This window comes from Emydura macquarii, unplaced genomic scaffold (assembly GCF_026122565.2).
Source record: "Emydura macquarii macquarii isolate MOO-44397 ecotype Brisbane River unplaced genomic scaffold, CSIRO-AGI_Emac_v2 contig_1876, whole genome shotgun sequence".
In the NCBI taxonomy this organism is placed as follows: Eukaryota; Metazoa; Chordata; order Testudines; family Chelidae; genus Emydura; species Emydura macquarii.
Genome location: NW_027132013.1, coordinates 3,764,076 through 3,784,802, shown reverse-complemented (window position 1 = coordinate 3,784,802; position 20,727 = coordinate 3,764,076). Strand labels below are relative to the sequence as shown.

General features: G+C 38.2%; 1 protein-coding gene across 1 annotated transcript in view; it reads left to right on the top strand.

Annotated features, from left to right (window-relative positions):
• Positions 1 to 20,405, top strand: part of SHANK2 (SH3 and multiple ankyrin repeat domains 2) — a 621,534-nt gene extending 601,129 nt beyond the window's left edge. The window contains exons 24-26 of the mRNA XM_067557524.1: positions 1,963 to 2,074; positions 4,016 to 6,425; positions 19,621 to 20,405. Of these exons, the coding sequence (XP_067413625.1) occupies positions 1,963 to 2,074; positions 4,016 to 6,425; positions 19,621 to 20,194 (3,096 nt within the window). The 3' untranslated portion in view covers positions 20,195 to 20,405. The remainder of the gene's footprint in view (positions 1 to 1,962; positions 2,075 to 4,015; positions 6,426 to 19,620) is intronic.
• Positions 20,406 to 20,727: the final 322 nt, after the last annotated feature.

The window sequence follows — 20,727 nt, the reverse complement described above, 5'->3', positions numbered from 1 at the left end:
GTCCCTTATTTAAATAGAAAATTGCCTGCCCGTACTAAATCAGTATGGGACACCTTTCCTATGGTTGCCACCTAGCTCATTTTTGTACATTCTTGCCAATTGCTGGTGAAAATGTGCCATTTATTTTTTCACTGGGACCAACTAAGCGAACATTAGTCCCAGTGGAAAAAAACCTGGAACATAAGCTGCATGCACGTGCCATCATGCCAGAGAGCGTGACCATGCACATCACAGTCTCAAATAGCTGGGAGTATGGCTGTCGCAGTACCCCAGGCCTGCTCTGTGAGCTGGGCCTGGGCCCTCAACCTGCTGAAACTATGCTAGCCCCCTGGGAAGTGGGATGGATCTGAGACTCGCCAGGAAGGAGGGATAAGGAGTGGGAACTGGGCCGGGGAGGAGGAGCTTCTAGGAGGGCACAGTGTAGGGACTCACTCAGTGCCAGGGACCATGAAGTGAGACAGACATGAGCCAGCAAGGGGGAGGTGGGAGGTGCTAAGAAAGCTGTCCTGTATTTCTGAAATACAGTGTTGGCACCTCTCCTATTCCTTGCCCTCTGCATTCCAGTCAGGTGGCTTCCTCCTACTCATCACTGCTTGGGTGTCAGCATGAGGAGCATTCAGACTACAAGACCCTTTTCCTGCTCTCACTTTTTGTATCTGGCACCACCATAGGCCCCAGGGAGAAGCAAATGCAGGGAAAGCCTTGCTGAGCTCCTGGTCTGGAGCATGGCAGTGCAGACAGAATATGGGAGACTGTAACTGCCAAGCTCTAAGAAGTCTCTACTGAGCATGTGCAAACTACAGTTTTTTGGGGGCTTAGATCTTGGCCAAATCCGTGTGGATTTTCAGAGAGACAGCAAAAGGTATATTGCTGACACGAGGGTGTCCCCCTGCCAACTTCAAGTCCCTTCTACAAAGAATGAAGGCCCTAGAGCTTCCCAATGATACAATTGTACGTTTTGGGTTTTTATAACATGGACAAAACAATATATTTTCCCCTAGCCTTTGTTCTTGAAAATGACTGAACCATAGTAGCTGAGATTTTCTTAAAAGAAATTCAGATTGAGTCAGACAGCTTAGCATGGGAAACTTCATCCCAAATGGTTAAAGGTGGCAATTATAAGCAACAGAAAACAGGTAGCCTTAAGTATTGGCAGCACTCCTAGCTCTGCCTATAATGAATACCCTATAGGCATCCAGGCCCAGAATAAGCTTAGATATAAAAGTGCTGTCCCTAATTCTGTCTATTTGATTTTGAATATTTCTGATTCAATGGTGAGACCATGTGAAGATGACATAAGTCTTTCCAGAAAAACAAAATATTTCTGAAGGGTTGAGATCCTGTTCTGTTCAGTCGTTCCTGATGATCATGCTAAACCATGGTATTAAACCATAATTTTCCAGTCAAAACTCTTAAATTTCATAAAATCAAAATATAAGTTTAGGGCCAAATTCTGATTCACACAAATAATTCCATTTGAAATCAGTGGGACTACTCGTAAGTAGTATGAGCAGATTTAGAATTCAAAGTATTAACACTAAACCTAGAAAATTTAAGGTCTCTCTTCTATGCCAAAATATTGGAACCCATATGTTGGTGCCAGGTGACTTAAACAGCAGTGCAGTTTGTGACATTGACTTTGGGAGGGAAATAAACAGAAACGTGATTGCTCGTGATACCTTCGGTTTAAAATTTACCATTAAAATGTGCTAGAAGAATAGATAATTTGTTGCTTTTTCAAGTAACTCCACTTAAAAAAGCTGTTTTCAATTTCTTAAATACAGATAAAAGCACAATCCCAGTGGAAAATAAAAATATCAAGTGTGTTGTTTTTCATTTGATCACTGACTATTTAAGATGAACAGCAAAGTAGTATGTGGAACAAGAGAGAAATTATTTTTCTCATAGTGTCTCTCTCCAACATGGCCCTTTTGTACATAATATTTTTGTTTTGTTTTGTAGTCCATGTACGATAGACAGGGTATTGCTGTGATGCCACCCACTGTACCTGGGAGTCTTCAAGGTCCTTTTCTAGGTATACCTCGGGGTACAATGAGAAGACAAAAATCTATAGGTAAAATGCCATTTCTCATATGAATGCTACATGTGCTTTAATTTAACACTTTTTATTAATTTCAGTTCTTGCTTAAAACATTTTGACTCACTTTTCTTCAAGTTAATTGAATTGGTTAATTCTGATCCAAAGCTCAAGAACCAAATCAGTTTGCATGAAAATGAGTACAACTTCCATGTTTTGCTTTGATCACTTTATTCAAGTGTTGTGGGGTTGTAATGGCTATGGAAATTTGCCTTTAACAAAGAAAGCCAGAATTTTGAAAGTGAGGCCTGGTCTATACTTACCTTAAAATTTGGCGGCAGTTGACGGGAGTTATGCAGAGTAGCTTGTGTAACTCCCGTCGACTTCTTAACTTCCGTTGTATGCAGCGTCTTCACTATGCTGCGCCACTTGAGGGGGTGGTTTTAACAAGTTGACTTCTGGATCGATTGAGCGAGTCTTCACTGACTGCTCAATCGATCCAGATAGATGGATCTGACGGCAACGAATTTGCCACCATCAGTGAAGACATACCCCGAGAAGAAAAACAGCTGAGGAAGACCTATTGTGATAAATCAACCACAGCTAAGAGGCATTCAGACATTTATATTGATATGAAAATACCATCCAGTGCTATGCAAGCTGTGATATGCAACCTATTGGTCAATGGATAACATAAGATCACTTTTTAATTCAAAGTGATAATTTTTCTTCACTAGGGAAAAAAAGCTTAGTTTTGGGTATATTTTCTATTAGCATTGATCCATCGTGCTCAAGATATTTTTGATCTAATTATAAGCAAATTGTGCTTGTGTAAACCTCAGCAAAATTACCACAATATTTTCAAATTTTGTCTTATGGCAAAGCCATCTTTTATAGAAAATGCCTTTTTTTTTTTAAGCCAAATCAGAAATCACATTATTATATAGAGGGTAACATTTTTATTATATAGAGGGTAACATTCTCTAAATTAAAACACCTAAGGAGCTCCCAAGTGCCTAAAACACTTTTGAAAATGGGACTTAGACTCGTAAGTCACTTAATTGCATTTGAAAAATGTTATCCAAAGTTAAAATATCACTTTTTATGTAATATTAGCTTCATAGTTCTGTGTATGTCTTTTACTAAAACAATACTGGCAAAATTCCCAGAAATGCCTCAATATTGTACTTGCTGTGTAAGCATAGCATTACTTGGTGTGTTTCTGGATTGCTAGAGCCAGATGCACACTATTTTTCTGTATATAAGATTTCTTTCCTCCTTGCAATATTTCAGAGAAAATTGCCTTCTATGTTATTACCTGACACTCATACAAAACCTTTAATGTTACTTTGAGTAGTTTTGGCACTCACACTTTCACACTCTTTTGAAGAGAACTCTGTTGGTCCCAAATGTACATAAAACAAAAGCATCTTCCTACAATCAGTAATCAGTTTAGTTTTGTTGCTACATCACTCCTTTTTAATATTAGCCTGTGGCTTTATGGAAAATCAAAAATTAGAGAACTTTTAATAATCAGTAATCAACAAGCCAGCCATGTTTTATTATTTCAGATATGCTTCATGCCATGCAACATTGCTATAGCACCTTAGGTTATGTCTACACTGCCCACAGGAACAAGCCTCCCTGCCCAGATCAATAGACTCGGTCTCGAAGGGCTCACACTAGTACTCTAAAAATAGCTTTGTAAATAATGCTGAAATTGCAGCTTAGACTCTGAAGCCTAGGGAGGGGGATAGGCTTCGGAGCCTGAGCTCTAACAATTTCACAGTGTTGTCTACACGGCTATTTTTAGAGCAGTGGCACGAGCCCTGCTAACCCAAATCTGTTGACCTGGGCTAGGATGCTTGCTCCTGCGGGCTCTGTAGAGATTCCCTTAGGGTCCTATCTTTTAGTGAAATAATATAACATTGGATTTAAGTAAAGAGCAAAATTTTGAAGTTTATTTTCTTTTTTTAGGAATAACAGAGGAAGAACGTCAATTTTTGGCTCCTCCTATGCTGAAATTTACCAGAAGTCTATCCATGCCAGACACTTCTGAAGATATCCCCCCTCCACCACAGTCTCTACCCCCTTCACCACCACCTCCTTCTCCCTCCCTTTACAACTCTCCCAAATCTCCAACATCAAGAAGCTATGGAACAATTAAACCTGCATTTATTCAGAATTCAGGTTCAAAGGTTTCTTCAGGTAGATCTGAAAATATGGGAACAATGATAAGGGGCAGAGGGATGTATTACAGAAGAGAATTGGACCGTTATTCTCTAGATTCTGAGGATTTGTATAGTAGGAATGCTGCATCGCAGATAAATTTCAGAAACAAGAGAGGTCAGATGCCGGAAAACCCATATTCTGAAGTTGGGAAGATCGCAAGCAAAGCTGTTTATGTGCCAGCCAAACCAGCAAGGCGGAAGGGAATGCTAGTGAAACAATCTAATGTTGAGGATAGTCCAGAAAAAACCTGTTCTATTCCAATTCCAACAATTATTGTGAAAGAACCATCTACCAGCAGTAGTGGGAAAAGTAGCCAAGGAAGCAGTATGGAGATTGACCCTCAGTCTTCAGAGCAGCCTGGACAGCTCAGACCTGATGATAATTTAAATGTCAGCAGTCCATTTGCAGCGGCCATTGCTGGAGCAGTGAGAGATAGGGAAAAGAGATTGGAAGCTAGGCGTAATTCTCCAGCTTTTCTTTCTACAGACTTGGGAGATGAGGATGTCGGGCTGTTGCCCCCAACACCACGTATGAGACAGTCTAAATTTACTGATGAGGACCTGTTTAGTAATGAAGATAGTTTTAGGCAACTTATGTCACCATCTCCAATTCCTGCACCTAGAGTATCTGAAAACCTTTTTAATAGCAGTGAACCTACCAATGAAAGTGATGCAAGGACATTAAACTCTTCATCCATAAAAAAAATTACTGAAAACAATATGGTGGCAACTCAGACCATTAATGTGTCCAGTTCAGATAATTATGTTCATCCACTCACAGGAAAGCTATTAGATCCAAACTCACCTCTAGCACTTGCGCTTTCTGCAAGAGATAGAGCCATGAAAGAACAAACACAACAGACTCCAGGCAAAGGAGAAGCTGGTAAGGCAGACCTTAATAAACCACTTTATATTGATACAAAGCTGAGATCTAATATTGAAACTACATTTCCTGTGACTGCTACTGTTACCAGGCAACATACACGTGGCCCACTGAGAAGGCAGGAGACTGAAAACAAATATGAAACAGATATGGGGAAAGAGAAGAAGCCTGAAGAAAAGAAAAACATGCTGATAAATATTGTGGATACTTCACAGCAGAAGTCAGCTGGTTTGCTAATGGTTCATACTGTGGATGCAGCAAAGTCTGATGACACCCCTGAAGATGAAGAAAAGAAAGTTGAAATGGAAATGAATCCAGACAATTCTCCATCGGAGATGCCAGAAGGTAGCGAAGAAGCAGAAAGTGGGTTGAACGTATCTGCCAAACCTGAGCCACCTGCATCTCCCTGCAAAACTATTGTAGCAGTTAGCTCTGTTGATGAGCCTGTCATTTTACCATTTCGCATCCCTCCACCCCCTTTTGCATCTGTTGATATTGACGAAGAATTTATTTTTACTGAGCCATTACCTCCTCCCTTAGAATTTGCTAACAGTTTTGATATCCCTGATGACCGTTCAGCTCCAGGTTCTGCTCTAACAGACTTACTTAAACAAAGAAAAAATGGAACACCTCCATCTGCTTCTTTTAACCCCAACCAATCAACCAATTCCTTAGAGAGTAAAAAACAAGTGGGTCTTTCAAACTGTTTGCCTGCCTCATTTCTGCCACCCCCTGAAAGCTTTGACAATGTCACTGACTCTGGGATTGAGGAGGTAGACAGTCGAAGTAGTAGTGACCATCACTTAGAGACAACCAGCACTATCTCAACTGTGTCCAGCATCTCTACCTTATCCTCTGAAGGTGGTGAAAACTTGGATACGTGTACAGTCTATGCAGATGGGCAAACATTTCTGGTGGACAAACCCCCAGTACCTCCTAAGCCAAAAATGAAGCCCATAATCAACAAAAGCAATGCACTTTATAAAGATGCTCTAATTGAAGAAACTGTAGATAGCTTTGTTATCCCTCCACCTGCTCCTCCACCACCTCCTATCAGTGTACAGCCCAATATGGCTAAAGTTGTACAGCAAAGGACCTCCAAGCTATGGGGTGATGTAACTGAGGTAAAAAGCCCAATTCTCTCAGGCCCAAAGGCTAACGTCATTAGTGAATTGAACTCAATACTACAACAAATGAACAGAGAGAAATCCTCAAAGCCAGGGGAAGGGTTGGAGTCACCTACTGGAACAAAAACTGCAAGTCTCAGTACAAGGTAAATGCAACTAAAAATTAAAACAACATCTATACCTCTTTCAAGATAAAATTGCTCTGTTTTCTAAACAAGAGCATACTTTTGAGCATTTAGACAAGCTGGTTCCACCATAAGAATGTTAATAACATTAAAGGTCAGCCTAGGGTACAAATACACTACATAGTGGACAACTTTTGCCCTGCTTATTCTTCTAGTTTCCGGTATAAAATAATGTACATTTTCATTGGAAAAATGGGCCCACTTTCTGAGGCTTCTCGTAATAACAACTGTATTGATAAGGCTACCCCTAGCTATCAGATACAGTTAGCTCCATTGTAATTCCCATTGCTAGAATGCTATCCCTTTATCACTGAAATTTTAGGTCTCTGTGTGAAAGTTCCTTTTAAGAAGGTTCCATATACAACAAAAGCAAGAAGCAGAAACCAGCAGGCAGTTTATTATTACTTGTTTCCATTTTAAGTTCTGTTTTTGTGGACAGTAGAGTGAAGGGCCTGTCTACATGGAGCAGCAATGCACACTAATGTGTTGCACATTAATTGGTCCACAGAGATTGTGCAGATGCACATCAAAAATTCCCTAATGCTTTTTAATGTAGTGCTGCTCAAAACAGTACCATGTTAAAGTGCACTAGGGAACTTTTAGTGCGCAGCAGCAGACTCTGAACAGATGAATTAATGTGCAACACGTTAGTGCTGTTTAGAAATCAGACCTTATACTGTTCGCATTATCCCACTGTATAGACAAGCACTAAGAAGGCCCTATTTGCACTCCTACGTGAGGCAGAATTCATATTGACTTGAAACTGAGTTCTGCCTAGAAAAGGAAAGCAGGAAAAGGTCCAAAATGAATACTGAAGTCATGCTTGATACCTACTACATGGAGATTGCAGTCAAAATATTGGATAATATTGTACTGTTTATTTTTAAAGGAAAACTCTTCATAAAATATATGGCCAATTATAAAGAGAACAAAACTAAAATCATGGGAGAAGCTGAATTGAAGTGAGGATAGTTGCCTACAACTGGATAAGAGTTCTCTCAATTTCTATAACTTCAAGAGACAGAGCATCCATTATTTTTATGTGAATAATTTAGGTTTGTGTTCAAGAACTGGTTTGGTTTTTCTTTTAAAATACTATTTATACAAGAGAGTTCTTGCAGTTTTACTCAACATTTATTATTATATTGAAATTTTATTCAGTTCCATAACACATAGAGGTTGTATGTTATAAATCACCTGGTATATTTATGGTTTTCAATATTTTTATCTATAATTCAATTGCCCATATTTGCTTAGTGAACAGTCTGTGAAGGAAGCAATTTCAGGGAGTTAGAAATGTTTCTTGATCGGAACTCCTTTTGCAACCTAGCTCATGCATTTTTAATGGATTGTTTTCCAATGAATACCTACGCAAGTCCTATGCGGAGACACAGGATCTCATATAGCCTTGCACAGTTGTATGTATATTATATTAGACTGAATACAAAAAGTGTCATTAAAAATGAGCTGGAAGAACAAAGGTACAATAACTCTAGGTCACAGACGTGCAAAGGCCTGCAAATAAATTGAAAAGTGATCATATTTTGCTTAAGTAACAATAGGTAAGCCACTCACATCTTAAAAGTGGATATATTCCTTTAAATCCTAGATTTGGATAGAAAAAATTTGTTTATCTTTAACTCTAGTTTTCTGAATGTCACTGCTGTCCTACAAGGGATTTGAACAATGGGCTTGACCTGTCTGTATTATAAGAAAATATGGCATCCTCTTTTGTGGTATGGAGAGGTTTGGCATTATACAGAGCTTAGGAGTGGCTGCAGCATTCTTAATTGCTGGATCTCACCTGCCACATGGAAATCAATTTTGTCTGGAGCTTCTGTCCAAAACTGTAACCCTACTATATATTAAAGTTACGATCCAAATTATTCACCCTAGAAGTACTGTGCTGGATCGGCAGTAGCCCCAGGTTAAGAAACTCAGCATGGCTCCCTCTCTTTGGGTACATCAGGTGTGTCTGGCATTATTGAAAGAGTGGCTTTTTTAATACTAAATGATCTCTTCTTTAGGGAAGAGTAGTCTCTCAGGCCTCAGAGGATGGTATTTAAAGTTTGTCCTTTCCCATTAGATGGAAGCTGTTGAACTGGTGGCTAAGGAAGGTGTATGCAGGATCATGGAGTAGTCCCAGAATGAAGATATGGGCAAAAAACTCCAGGAGAGTGGAATTCCTTTCAGTTGTGCTTGACACAAACAGAGAAGTTGTCTGGTACAGATGAGAAGCCTTAATACAGAAAAGACAAATTCAATGAAATTTGTAGAAATGGACCAACAATATGTTGGTTGCTTAATGTAGGTGGTCTTTGACCAAAGGTGGATCAGAAACTGAACATAATATATTTGAGGATGTCTTGCGTGATCTCATAAAACAAAAGTTGCCTAATTATATATTATAAGGCCAGATTGTATAGTCTCTTTCTGTTGCCTACACAACTGCCTTTTTTTTTTTTTTTTAAATGTATACAGTGCATGCTTTTTCTGGTCTAAAGTCATATTAAACAGCTAGTGTACCTGGTTTTATACATCTAATCTCATTTAATTCTTTCATATTTTAAACTAATAGTTCTTTTCCAGGTTACAGTGGAACTGAACATTTCTGGTTCAAAATATTTTGTGGCAAATAAGTAGAAGATGTGCTTTGCCATTCCTTCCTATTCTGAAATAATCAGAACTCTTAATTTTCCTCCAACTCCTTAATGAGTCAAGATGAAGTATTCATTTACTGTGAGGAAACTGAAATGTAGAAATAAATAGAGAGATTTCTTTCTGGGGAAAGACAAAATTAGGTTGACAGGGAAGCTTTCAGTTTTTGAAGAGCTGCTAAAAATTTATATTAAAAATAAAATTTCCATTATGTAGAAAAAGGAGTGAGTATTCAGAGATGTTAGACTTCTAGTAATAATTGCCTATTTGGAACCCTTAGGGAAGTAGTTACATTATGTTGTTCCCTCAAAGTTTTGGTCTTTTCCTCTCCTGCACTAATTCTTACCACACACACAACGAAATTTGCAGCTGTGATCAGCAGTAAGTACAGAGATCTGATTCAAAGGATACCTTTAACCATCAGAAATAAAGGCAAAAATAAAATTAAAATTGACTGCAAGCTAATTCTTTTGTGGACAAATAATCCCAAACACATTTGGGGGAGAGAATTGCTGTAAGACCTAGGAGTGATAGCACACAGCAAATCAGACATGAGTTTACAATGTGTTATGACAGTTTAAAAAAAATGGCCTATAAAGTGTTGGTCTGCATATAAAAATGCATCAACTCACCATGCAGGGATTTCACTCTTTCTACAATTGTAGAATGCCTTTGGAATATTGGGGGAGCAGAAAGGTTTTGTCTGTTTAATTCAGGACACCTCAGTATCCATATGCAGTCACATGAGCTATTCAAAGATGAGCAGAAAAGGGGAGCTGAGGAGCTGGATTAGGTAGCTGGAAAGAGTTATGTATGACAAAAGACTTAAAGGAGCTATATAATTATTTCTGGGCTAAACAAACATTAAGAAGAAATGGAGAAGAGAAACATGATTGTCTACAACTATTTAAAGGATGTAAAAAACAATGGTGAAAGGAATTCTTTAGCATATTACAAGAGGGTAGGGTAGTATATAACTAGAAGTAATAGGATGAAATTGAGTCTGAATATTAGGAAAGCTTTCTGCTCCTTAATACACACAGGACTCTGCATTTCTGGCCTGATCTGCTCCCAGTGAAGTCTGAGAGGTTTTTCAGTGACTGCAGTGGGACCAAGATTGGAATCTTCAGGTCTTTCTTCTGCTTAACTTTCTCTGTGCTCTGCCTAAGGGAAAGAATTAACAACAAATTCCTGGATGGGGCGAGGTGGGGGAAAGAGAGAGGGCATGAGATGCTAATAGCCAGGGCCGGATTTAGGGGTAGGCGACTGCCTGGGGTGCCGGGCTCGGTTTTTGTTAGCAACAAAAGGGAAAATAGAATGTTTGAAGTAAAATGTTTCAGGGAATTCCGTATGTGGATTCCTTTTTCAATAACCTCCTAGAATGTTTTGGACCTTTGTAGAATCTCATGGAACCATCCAGACTTTCTGAGAACTATATTTTCCTCGAACCTCCTAGAATGTTGTCAGCCCACTGCTGGTGCACAGTTCAGTTTCTTGATGTTAGTTTATTTTAGTTTATTCTTAAAAATTAAAAAGTTTCTATAAGATTTGAGGAAACCAATTTATTTGCTTATACGTGGCATGAATAAATACAGATTTACAAATCCTAGCATGCAAATTTATGACCTTATATGACAGGGATAAATTATGCACGCAAATTGTGCATCAAAGTCGTGAAATGTGCTATAAATGCAATAAAAACTAAGATATTCAGAAGTTTAACAATGGAAGGCGGGCACACCACAGACACTCCTTGCCTGGGACACCATTTGGTCTAGGGTCAGCCCTGCTAATAGCAAAGTCATGGGAGTGGAGAGAGTGCCTACTTCTCCCTCCTGGCATTTAACTTGAAATTGGTCCAAGCATGTGTGTTAATGACTAGAACCGTCCACTTTAAATTTGCAGTCCTAATCTGGAAACTGCCTGTGTGAGAGCATCACTGCCTTACTCAGCAAATCTGTTGCACCTCTGTGTATTCAGTGAGACATGCTGACTTCAGTGACAGAAATACATTTTTCACTGCTTTTACTCCTGTCCCAGTTATAACTGAATAAGTTGCAAATTCTTTATTCCATTTGTGCATGATAAACAGAATTATTTGCTAAGTTCCAAGGTACTTTGGACTATCCTCCTGCCAAATTTTCAAGCCCTGGAGGCATTAGAATTCTTTTTAATATAGAAAAGCATTGGACAAGCTAAATATAAGGGTTGCTGCCTTTCTCTCTCTAATGTAATATGAGAGAACTAGGAAACTTACCTCAGAAATGCAGAAATCCTGTTGAATTAAAGGAACAACTCAATTAGCTCTGCCAAAGAGAAACCGATAAACATTTTAGTCAGCCTGTTGGACACCCTCTCCGAAGAGAAACGGTGGTACGCATACAGGCATTGTTCACAGGTTAGCTTGGGTTATGTTCACAACATTCAGCATGAGATGCAAGATGAAATGAAAACATACATTGTCCGTGTGAAATGTACAAAATTACAGCCTAGGTAGCATTATTAAAAATTATCTCTGCACAGCTAGCAACAGATGCTTTAACTGTAAGGCTCACTTTCAGTTATACTCTGTTTTGAGCTACAGGTATATGACAGCTACAATCATGGTAATTTTATCATTTCATGGTGCTGAATGAAATTTTAAGGTAGCATAGATTAATTAAATTATATGCATTTGGTGAGCATTAGTCAGAGAGAATCAGAAATATGACCTCTGTGAGTTTTCTGATAAATGAGGACTAGAGATGTTATTGTGCAGTAATGAGCTGAATTTCACACACTAGACGGAGCCTAGACACATTTTTCTTCATACCTTGCTAGAGTAATAATGTTTTATCTGTGTAGTTGTGGTGGCCCATTCTTCTCACTGGAACAAATGATGCCTGACAATATGTTAACATAGCATCATTTAGCTAGAAAGTCCCCTTGCATCTCCACTGAATTACCTAATTTGTGGGCAGGACAGGAGGAAAGAGAGAGGAGAAATCCAAAGGATGAATTTACTTACATTTTACTGCTAAAAGAAGAATAATTAACTAGAGAGGGGATTTGATTTGTGTTTGAATCTGGCCTGCAGCCACATCCCTAGTTCCTGCCAACCATCTCGTTCAGGCAATTTTGGAGACCAGTTCTAATTGCAAAATGTTATGTAGAGTCTATTTCATATATGTGCCTGCATTACCTAGGTTCTTACACCCCAGGTCTGGATAGCTGATTCTCATTTCCTCCCTTTTCAACACCCCCCACCCCACCCCACCCCACCCACCCAAAAAAAAAAAGGTTTATGCTTATTCAGACATGCGGGCTCTATTTGAAACCAATAGGGGAAAAAAGAAAAAAAAAAAGGTTTTAATAGTAGCTGGACATATTCAGTCCTAGGGATTTTGATTTCGGTTCATCTATTTAAAAAACCTTATCCGTTATTTGGAAAATAAATCTTCATTGTAGCACTGAAGGATTTATATTTTTCCCCATAATTTTGGGAGCTAATGTTAGCAGTTCTATGAATTAATTTGAAAACCTACAAGCTTCTATATGAATCTGATAAAACAAAACAGAGAGGAGAATAATTTGGGGTTTTCTAACCATGTTAACAGATTAGTGTGTACTCTGTGAACCAAGTAGTTGCTTAGCAACATAATGATCAGTGCAACCTGGAGGATCCAGTGAATAATATCAGTGAGATTAACACCATATAAACCAAGAGACTCTGTAGGGGAAGAAAAAAGCAGCAGCACAGCCCAAGGTGAAAATGGCATCACTCACCTTGAGATTTCTTAACTACTCCACTCTGATTCAACAGGCTAATAAGGAATAAATAGTAATAACAGTTAGTGTAGTTTACTATCATTACTGTTACCAAATCACATTGCTTTAGAAGGAAATGGTTATAATTTATCCATGGTGTAATTCTTATCTGGTTCTGTTTCATAAAATGTTATAATGTTTATTATGCTAGCAATGGGCCTGATTCTGTGTGGTGCTGCCAAGTGCCTTCAACTTGCACTGAAAACAATAAAAACGAGAGTTCTGTAGCACTTTAAAGACTAACAAATTTAATTTCTGCAGGCATAAGCTTTCATGGGCTGCAACCCATGCTCGTCTGACGTAGTGCGTTGCAACCCACGAAAGCTTATGCCTGCAGAAATTAAATTTGTTAGTCTTTAAAGTGCTACAGAACTCTCGTTGTTTTTGCTGTATACAGACTAACACGGCTACCCCTCTGGAACTTTTCACTGGAAACAATGGAAGTCAAACATGCTTTGGTAGCTTGCAGGATTGAGTCCTGGAGGGAAAAATGAACTGTAGTGAGCTGGTATAATAATTTTTTTTTAAATGAAATTGCTATTATAAATGTTTTCTCACTGTCTCATTTTTTTATATTTACCTGGAAGAAATGACATAATGTTATCGCAACCAGGTAAGGCAGAGTTAAATTCAGTAGTGAGTTCTGCACAGTAAATATCAGTGTATTTAGTTATAGGGTAACTGCAGTTTTAACTCAACACCATCTTTTGTGACTCTTCTAAGCATACAAGCCACCCGTGAATTTTTCCGTTACTATTGTGTCCCTTAGTTTCAGTTCATCTCATTAATTGTTTGTCAGCCAGTTTTACACGATCTCTTTGCTTTGTACGTTATTTTGCAGTGTTTTAGTCATTCCATTTTGTCATTTTTATTTGCTCCCATGACTGCTGTTAACAGAAGAGGGTCATGCTGAAGTGCCATGAAGTAAGTGACAACCAAAAAGCATAGAGTATTCTATGTTGTGCCTTCTGTTTTCTTTAACTTTCACAATTTAGCTATCACATTTTTAGTGTTAACTTTGTTACTAACTGCAATTCGGATTAGTTCATCCTAATCCAGAAATGGTAGCCATTCTAAAACCACCGATTTACAGAACTGCATCTGATTTCAAACTGAGTTTAAAGCTACCTTTTTCATGGAGACAGATTTCAGCAAAGAGACTTATAAAATGAGCACCTAAAGTTGGGTTCCTAAATCCATATTTCAGTGGCTAAATAAATGGCCTGATTTTCAAATATGTGGCATGCCCAGAGCTTTGCTGGTGTGTTTGTGGGATTTTTGTATCTTCTTTACATACCATTATTCTATTGGATAAAGTTCTGTTTTTTGCCCCTTCACTAGTGGGTGACTTCTTTACATGTGCATAATGAGTTACACACCAATGTTGCTGCAACATTTTAATTCACAAAATACAGTTTCTCCAAACGTCTTCACCTCTGGAGACCACAGGACAATGATTCAACAAGCGTTTTTCCATGTAGCCTATAGTATCCTGTTACTCTACTTTACCATTTTCACATTAGTCTGCTTCCTTATTGGACCAACTGAATAAAACCCAGTGATAAATGAGCTGTGTGGCAACAGATCAGTTTCATTCATACTTGCCATTTTGACAAAATGAAATTGCATCTGCTTTTGCTTAGTGCAATTTTGTATGTGTTTTTATTGAGTTAAATAATAAAGACAACACACAACCACAAAAGAGATTATCAGTTTCTATTTTACAAGTTTATGCATGAAGTAAAGCCAGGCTTCCCTGACCCAACCAAACTGCACTACATCCTCAGCACTTGTAGCTGTGATTCCTTCCCCTTCCTACTTCTAGTCTGCTCCCACTACCACTTTTTGTTAGTCATGTGAAACTATCTGCTCCTGCAGAAGCTGCCTCTCTTCCCTCTATTGGAATTCCTTTCCCTAGCCACAGAGAGCATTCCTCCACTACAGAGACTTCCTGACCTCTCTTCATCACCACTGAAACTTTGATTCTCAGAGACCCCCAAACCTCTCACAATTGCTGCTTGCGCTCACTGAAACGGCATCGCCTGAACAGAGCCCTCACTCCTGTTTCCCAATCCTGCCAGGCTGCCACTGAAATAACTACTTGGCAAAATCCTCTGTGCCCTACCAACCTGCACACCGTCCTTTATCTCCACCAGTCCCCTGCACAGATTCCTGATCCTGCCTCACTTCCTTCCCCCCAAAACCTTCTCACACTAAAACCATCGGGCCTCTTCTGATCTCTCTAGTTAACAGATTCTTGCAGCCAGTTTTTCAGTTTCTCTATTGTGCTGAACTGAAGTAAAATATAAATATTTGTGATTGAAGAAACAATTTTTGTTTCCAAAAGTCAGGGCTTGAATAACCTTATTTCGTACTGTACTGCTATTTATATGTTACTGACTTTTTCTTTTGCTAAGACTTGTTTTTCTAAAAGAAGGTGGAAGAGCTTTGTCATAGACAGTAGGCCTTCAGGCAAGTCACAGTGTAAAAATAGCTCAGATGAGAGCATAATTCAGGGTTTTGTTGTGTCCCCTCCCCCCCGCGCAAGGGAGCCATCTAGGATATACTGCAGCATCCTGTCTGCCACTGAAGCTTTTTAAAATTAAAGATATAATAGTGTGTTTAAATCATGCAAATATGATTCAGAATAAGCTAGTAAGTTTTTTTGTTTGCAAGCCACATAGATGGCTTTTGCACTTGGAAAATGCACCATTGTGACACAGTAATTATATATTCTGATGTAATAAGAGCTCATATAATGTGCAGTCACACACAAGTGCATGTCTACTCCAAATGCTACCATATGCTGATTCTTAATAGGGCCAGATTTATTTAAAATAATCATCATGTTCTTCACCTTTTTAAGTATGCAAGTAATGGAGGAAGATGATTCAGCCTGTAAATTTTTATAAAGAAATGTGGTTTTAGGTGGGCAAGAATTAGTATCACTATTATAATATGATCAGACACACACACACACACAGACCACTAGAATTTACATGAATCCATTGGCTACCGTTTGATCTTCCTATCATAATTGAACCACAGAATATTCGAGAACTGATATGTAATCTTTCTTATTTTACTCTTTTTTTTTTTTTTTTTTTAATGGAAATAAAAGAAAAATGAATTCAAAGAGTCTAGAATAAAATAGATGCTATAGAAAAGGAATAACAAAGCATAGGCAGAATGGCAGTAACTTGCAATTTTTTTTCTTAAACAAATGTAAGATGATCTCATGTTATAATACTGTGTGTGTTTTAAGAAGCTATATAGATTTCTGTACGGATGTGATGTAATACAAGGATTGGCATGGCATGTGCAGACAGCCAAAGGAGGGTCTTGTGATTTAAGGCACAGGTCTAGGAATGAGAACCGAAGGGTTCTCTTTCGGGCTCTGCCACAGACCTTGTATGTGACTTGGCAGAGTCACAGAACTTGTAAGTCTATTATCCCATCTGTACAATGGGGTGAGCCTCTACTGCAGAGGAGACTTGCGACTATAAAGCTAAATTCATTAATGTTAGTGTAGTGTTTTGAGTTTCTTGGAATGAAGGTGCTATAAAAGTGTAACTTACATCAGCACACATACTGTAATTATATCCTGTAACTTGAGATAGAGCTGCTTGCTTCTTTCATTAATCAACTAAAATAGATTTGTCCCGTCTATCAGACAGTGCCACAGAAATAGCATAAATAATATTTATGATCCGAACATGCTGTTAACTTCTTTTGGTTAAAGGCATAATGCAGTTTACATGTACAGTAGAACCTCAGAGTTACAAACTAACCAGTCAACCACACACCTCATTTGGAACCAGAAGAACACAATCAGGCAGCCACAGAGAGAGAGAAAAAAAGCAAATACAGTAAGGTATTGTGTTAAACATAAACTACTAAAAAATAAAGGGAAAGCAGCATTTTTCTTCTGCATGGTAGTGTTTCAAAGCTGTATTGAGTTAATGTTCAGTTGTTAACTTTTGAAAGATCAACCATAACATTTTGTTCAGAGTTCTAAACATTTCAGTTACGCACAACCTCCATTGCCGAAGTGTTCATAACTCGGAGGTTCTACTGTAAAAGGTACAGTAAAATGATTTTCTGGACATATATACTCTTGTTATCCATTACAACAGCAATTTATGAGCATCAATAGTAAACTATGAAATGAAAGATGGAGATAGAACACAGTGTTGCCAATTATTTTCCTTTTGCATAGCAGTGCCTAGCACAATGGGAATCCATTCTTAGGTTGGTCCCTTGGCACTACAGTAATGAACATGATTAATAATCAAAACATGATTTCTTATAATAACTCAGGAAAGGTAAATCAAAGACATCAATGGATGGAGGCATGGGGTTTTCACATGATAGGGTTTTTATGTAATCACCATAGAGTGCAATCCTTCTTTTTCAAAGTAAAACCATCATTGTCTTCAAATAGTGTCTTGCATTATTGAGGAATTTGGGAGTGGCCACTTAGTTCTAAGTTAAAATTAGTAAAGATATTTACTTCTCTTGATTCATTGATTTCTAATAATTTCTTACTGCCTACATACATACAGTCTGAAACTGCTGTTTGTTTGGACCCAATCCTTCAAGATGCAGCGAGCCATTAGGCTCCAAACAACTCACAAGGAGATACTGAAAACCTTGCAGATTTTTACTTTTCTTGGCCAAATTACAATACTGTGCAATAATAGGTAAACTCTGAAACTATTGCTTCTAGTACACTTTTGGAGGAACTAAAGCACTGACCCTGTAAGCTGTAAAAGATTTTGCCTGTTCCCTTTGAAGCTGATGGAATGGTCTATGTGAAATCATTAGAACTGCTCATGTGCATACAAATTACTCAAATAAGTAAGGGTCCACAGAATCAAGCCCTGAATAATTAGAACGTAAGTTTTGCTAAGAATTGATTTGTGTGCACTCTGAACTTTTCAGATAAATCTGATTTATCTGACCTTTAGCTGTCACCACAGCGAATATAATTCAAATAATATAGACTGCTAGTTAACAGGTGTTTTGTATTTGAACAACTATATGAACTATTGGCACAAAACTATGCCTCTAGAATCCCAGTTGATGAAACAAAGCCAGATTAAATGCAACAGTTTTCACAGTAGCCAGAGTGTATAAAGTCAGGACTGCATCACTTAACACTTCATTTAAACCATTTTCCAGCACACAAATAGACACAAATATTTTTATTAGACACTTCCTATTCAAGCGATTGCTCCATCAAAACTCTGAGCACCCTCAATTATCCTTATAGTCAAAGGGAGTTGAAGGCACCCAGCATGTTAAAAAATATGGCGAATAGTAACTGGAGCTGTGCCAATTAAAATAAAACTGGAAACATATTTCATTTGCCAATTCAAAAAAAAAACAAAACACAAATAGTTTCATAGATTTTAAGGCCCAAGATGTCCACCTTGATCGTCTAGTTATAACTGAAAAGTTTCTCATCATGAGGAACAGGTAGTCATTTGCCATGGGAAATTATTTGATTAGTGAAACCAAGAATGGCAACATTGTGGGAGGAAAGAAGAACTGACAGTTAAAAGTTTGCTGTTGGTTGGTTGGTACCATGGTTTAACTCTTGTCACACTTACAGTGGGATTCCTGTTTGTTGACAAAAAATATCAGAAGCAAATTTTCCAAGGAAGGGTGACTGGATGGCACAAGCAATTGGTAAAGAGATATGGAGCTTTTCACCAGTAGGTAGTTAGTTGAAATACTGCCCAGGTCAGTAGCTTTAATAAAAGCAAACAAAAAAGTCATAATCTGGCAACCACCTGTGTAAAAGGAGTTGGTGATCCCAATCTACTTCCTAATGTACCCATATCCATATAAATTGTTATTAGCATCTTTGATAGGCAATGTCAGCAAAGGCTTTAGTGGGCACTTAAGCCTAAACGACACATTTTCTCCAAGAGCTGGTCTCTGCAGGGATCATTTGAAGAGTTTCAGGAAGTTTGTTCTGTGTCTGTTATGTAGATGAATAGGAATCAAAATAGGCAGTAAAATTCACTGAGAATTTTTAAGACGTCCAAAGTCAAAGTAAATAACATGCTTCAAGTAGGTAGTTTCAAATTCATTTTTAAATTCTGTATTTTTAGCTACACTATTTCATTGTATGAAATTTAAATCCTCATTTAATCAGAGAGGGAACCAAACCAAAACCCCAAAATCCAACCACTCCCTGTATTATAGGGATGTTCAAATTCTGTGAACTTCATAGCCTAATTACATAGCTAGAACTCAGACCTAGTGTGTTCTTGTGTTTGTAACATTGTCTCATTTTAATTTTGAATTAATTTATAGTGTCCATGGAAAGGGAAGAAAATGTAAATTTATCATGTTCTCTGGAATTTTTTTTAACTATTCATAGGCAAGATTTTCATTTATAATTACATTATGGCTTACCATTGATCATAGAGAATTGGGTTTGTTTTGTGGGAAAGAACTGTTGTAACTTCTTGGTGCTTGTGCCTTAACCTGACCTTGTAACAAAAAGTACATTCATTTGTGAGAGCTCTCAAAAAAAACAAAACAAAACAAAACAAAAAAAAAAAAAAACACCTTCATTTTTGTCACTCCAAAGCCACTTTTTTCTTTTCCTGGTAAGGAACATCCTTCATTCAGTTACTGACGTGTGTGGATGTTTTCTGTCTGTTTGTAATTTCAGGAGCACAGAAGTCATGAGTACTGTCTCAGGTACACGAAGTACAACCATCACTTTTACAGTCCGGCCTGGAACCAACCAGCCCATCACATTGCAGAGCAGGTCCCCAGATTATGACAGTAGGACATCAGGAGCAAGACATGCTCCAAGCCCTGTGGTTTCACCAACAGAGATTAATAAAGACATCATGCCTGCTCCTCTGACTGCTGCTGCTTCAGCTTCATCTCCTTCTCCAACTCTATCTGATGTATTTAGCCTACCCAGCCAGCCTCCTTCTGGGGACTTATTTGGCTTGAACACAGGACGCAGCAGGTCTCCTTCTCCCTCAATATTGCAACAGCCAATCTCAAATAAGCCTTTTACAACTAAGCCTGTCCACCTGTGGACTAAACCAGATGTGGCAGATTGGTTGGAAAGTCTAAACTTAGGTGAACATAAAGAGACCTTTATGGACAATGAAATAGATGGCACCCATTTACCAAACCTTCAGAAGGAAGACTTGATAGACCTTGGAGTGACTAGAGTCGGGCACAGAATGAACATAGAAAGAGCTTTGAAACAGCTACTGGACAGATAAAAATGGCTATTTTTGCCTCTCAAACTTCTGTTATAAATAGAGATGGGCTGGTACTAAAATACACAAAATGTCTTGGCTGTCTGTGAGTACCAGCAAAAGAAGAAAAGGTTTAATTTAGCTGCTGGTACTCAGTAATGCAGACTATGTTTAGTACCCAAGTAAATGAAATTAATGGGACCATTTTATTTCAAAGGTGGGGGGTGGGGAGGTGTGGGGTGGAGGTAGAGAAGAGAGAAAATTGTTAACTTTAAAATATTACCTATCTATTAATGATGCCCTTTAGCTAGACCCAGAACATGCAAGTTTTCTTTTGGTTTAAAACTACAAGCATTTCATTTTTGAACAAAAGGCACCGTATTTTATATACACCTCTCCCCTGCCACCCAGGGCAGTCAGTTCTTGACACTCTTCTCATGGAATCTCTTACCATTTTTTCCCTTTTTAGCTTTTTTTAGATAGATGCTCACATGCTTTACTTTTTTTTTTTTAAACCAGTGTTTAATTAATAAAATAGCAGATGCACAATTTCACCA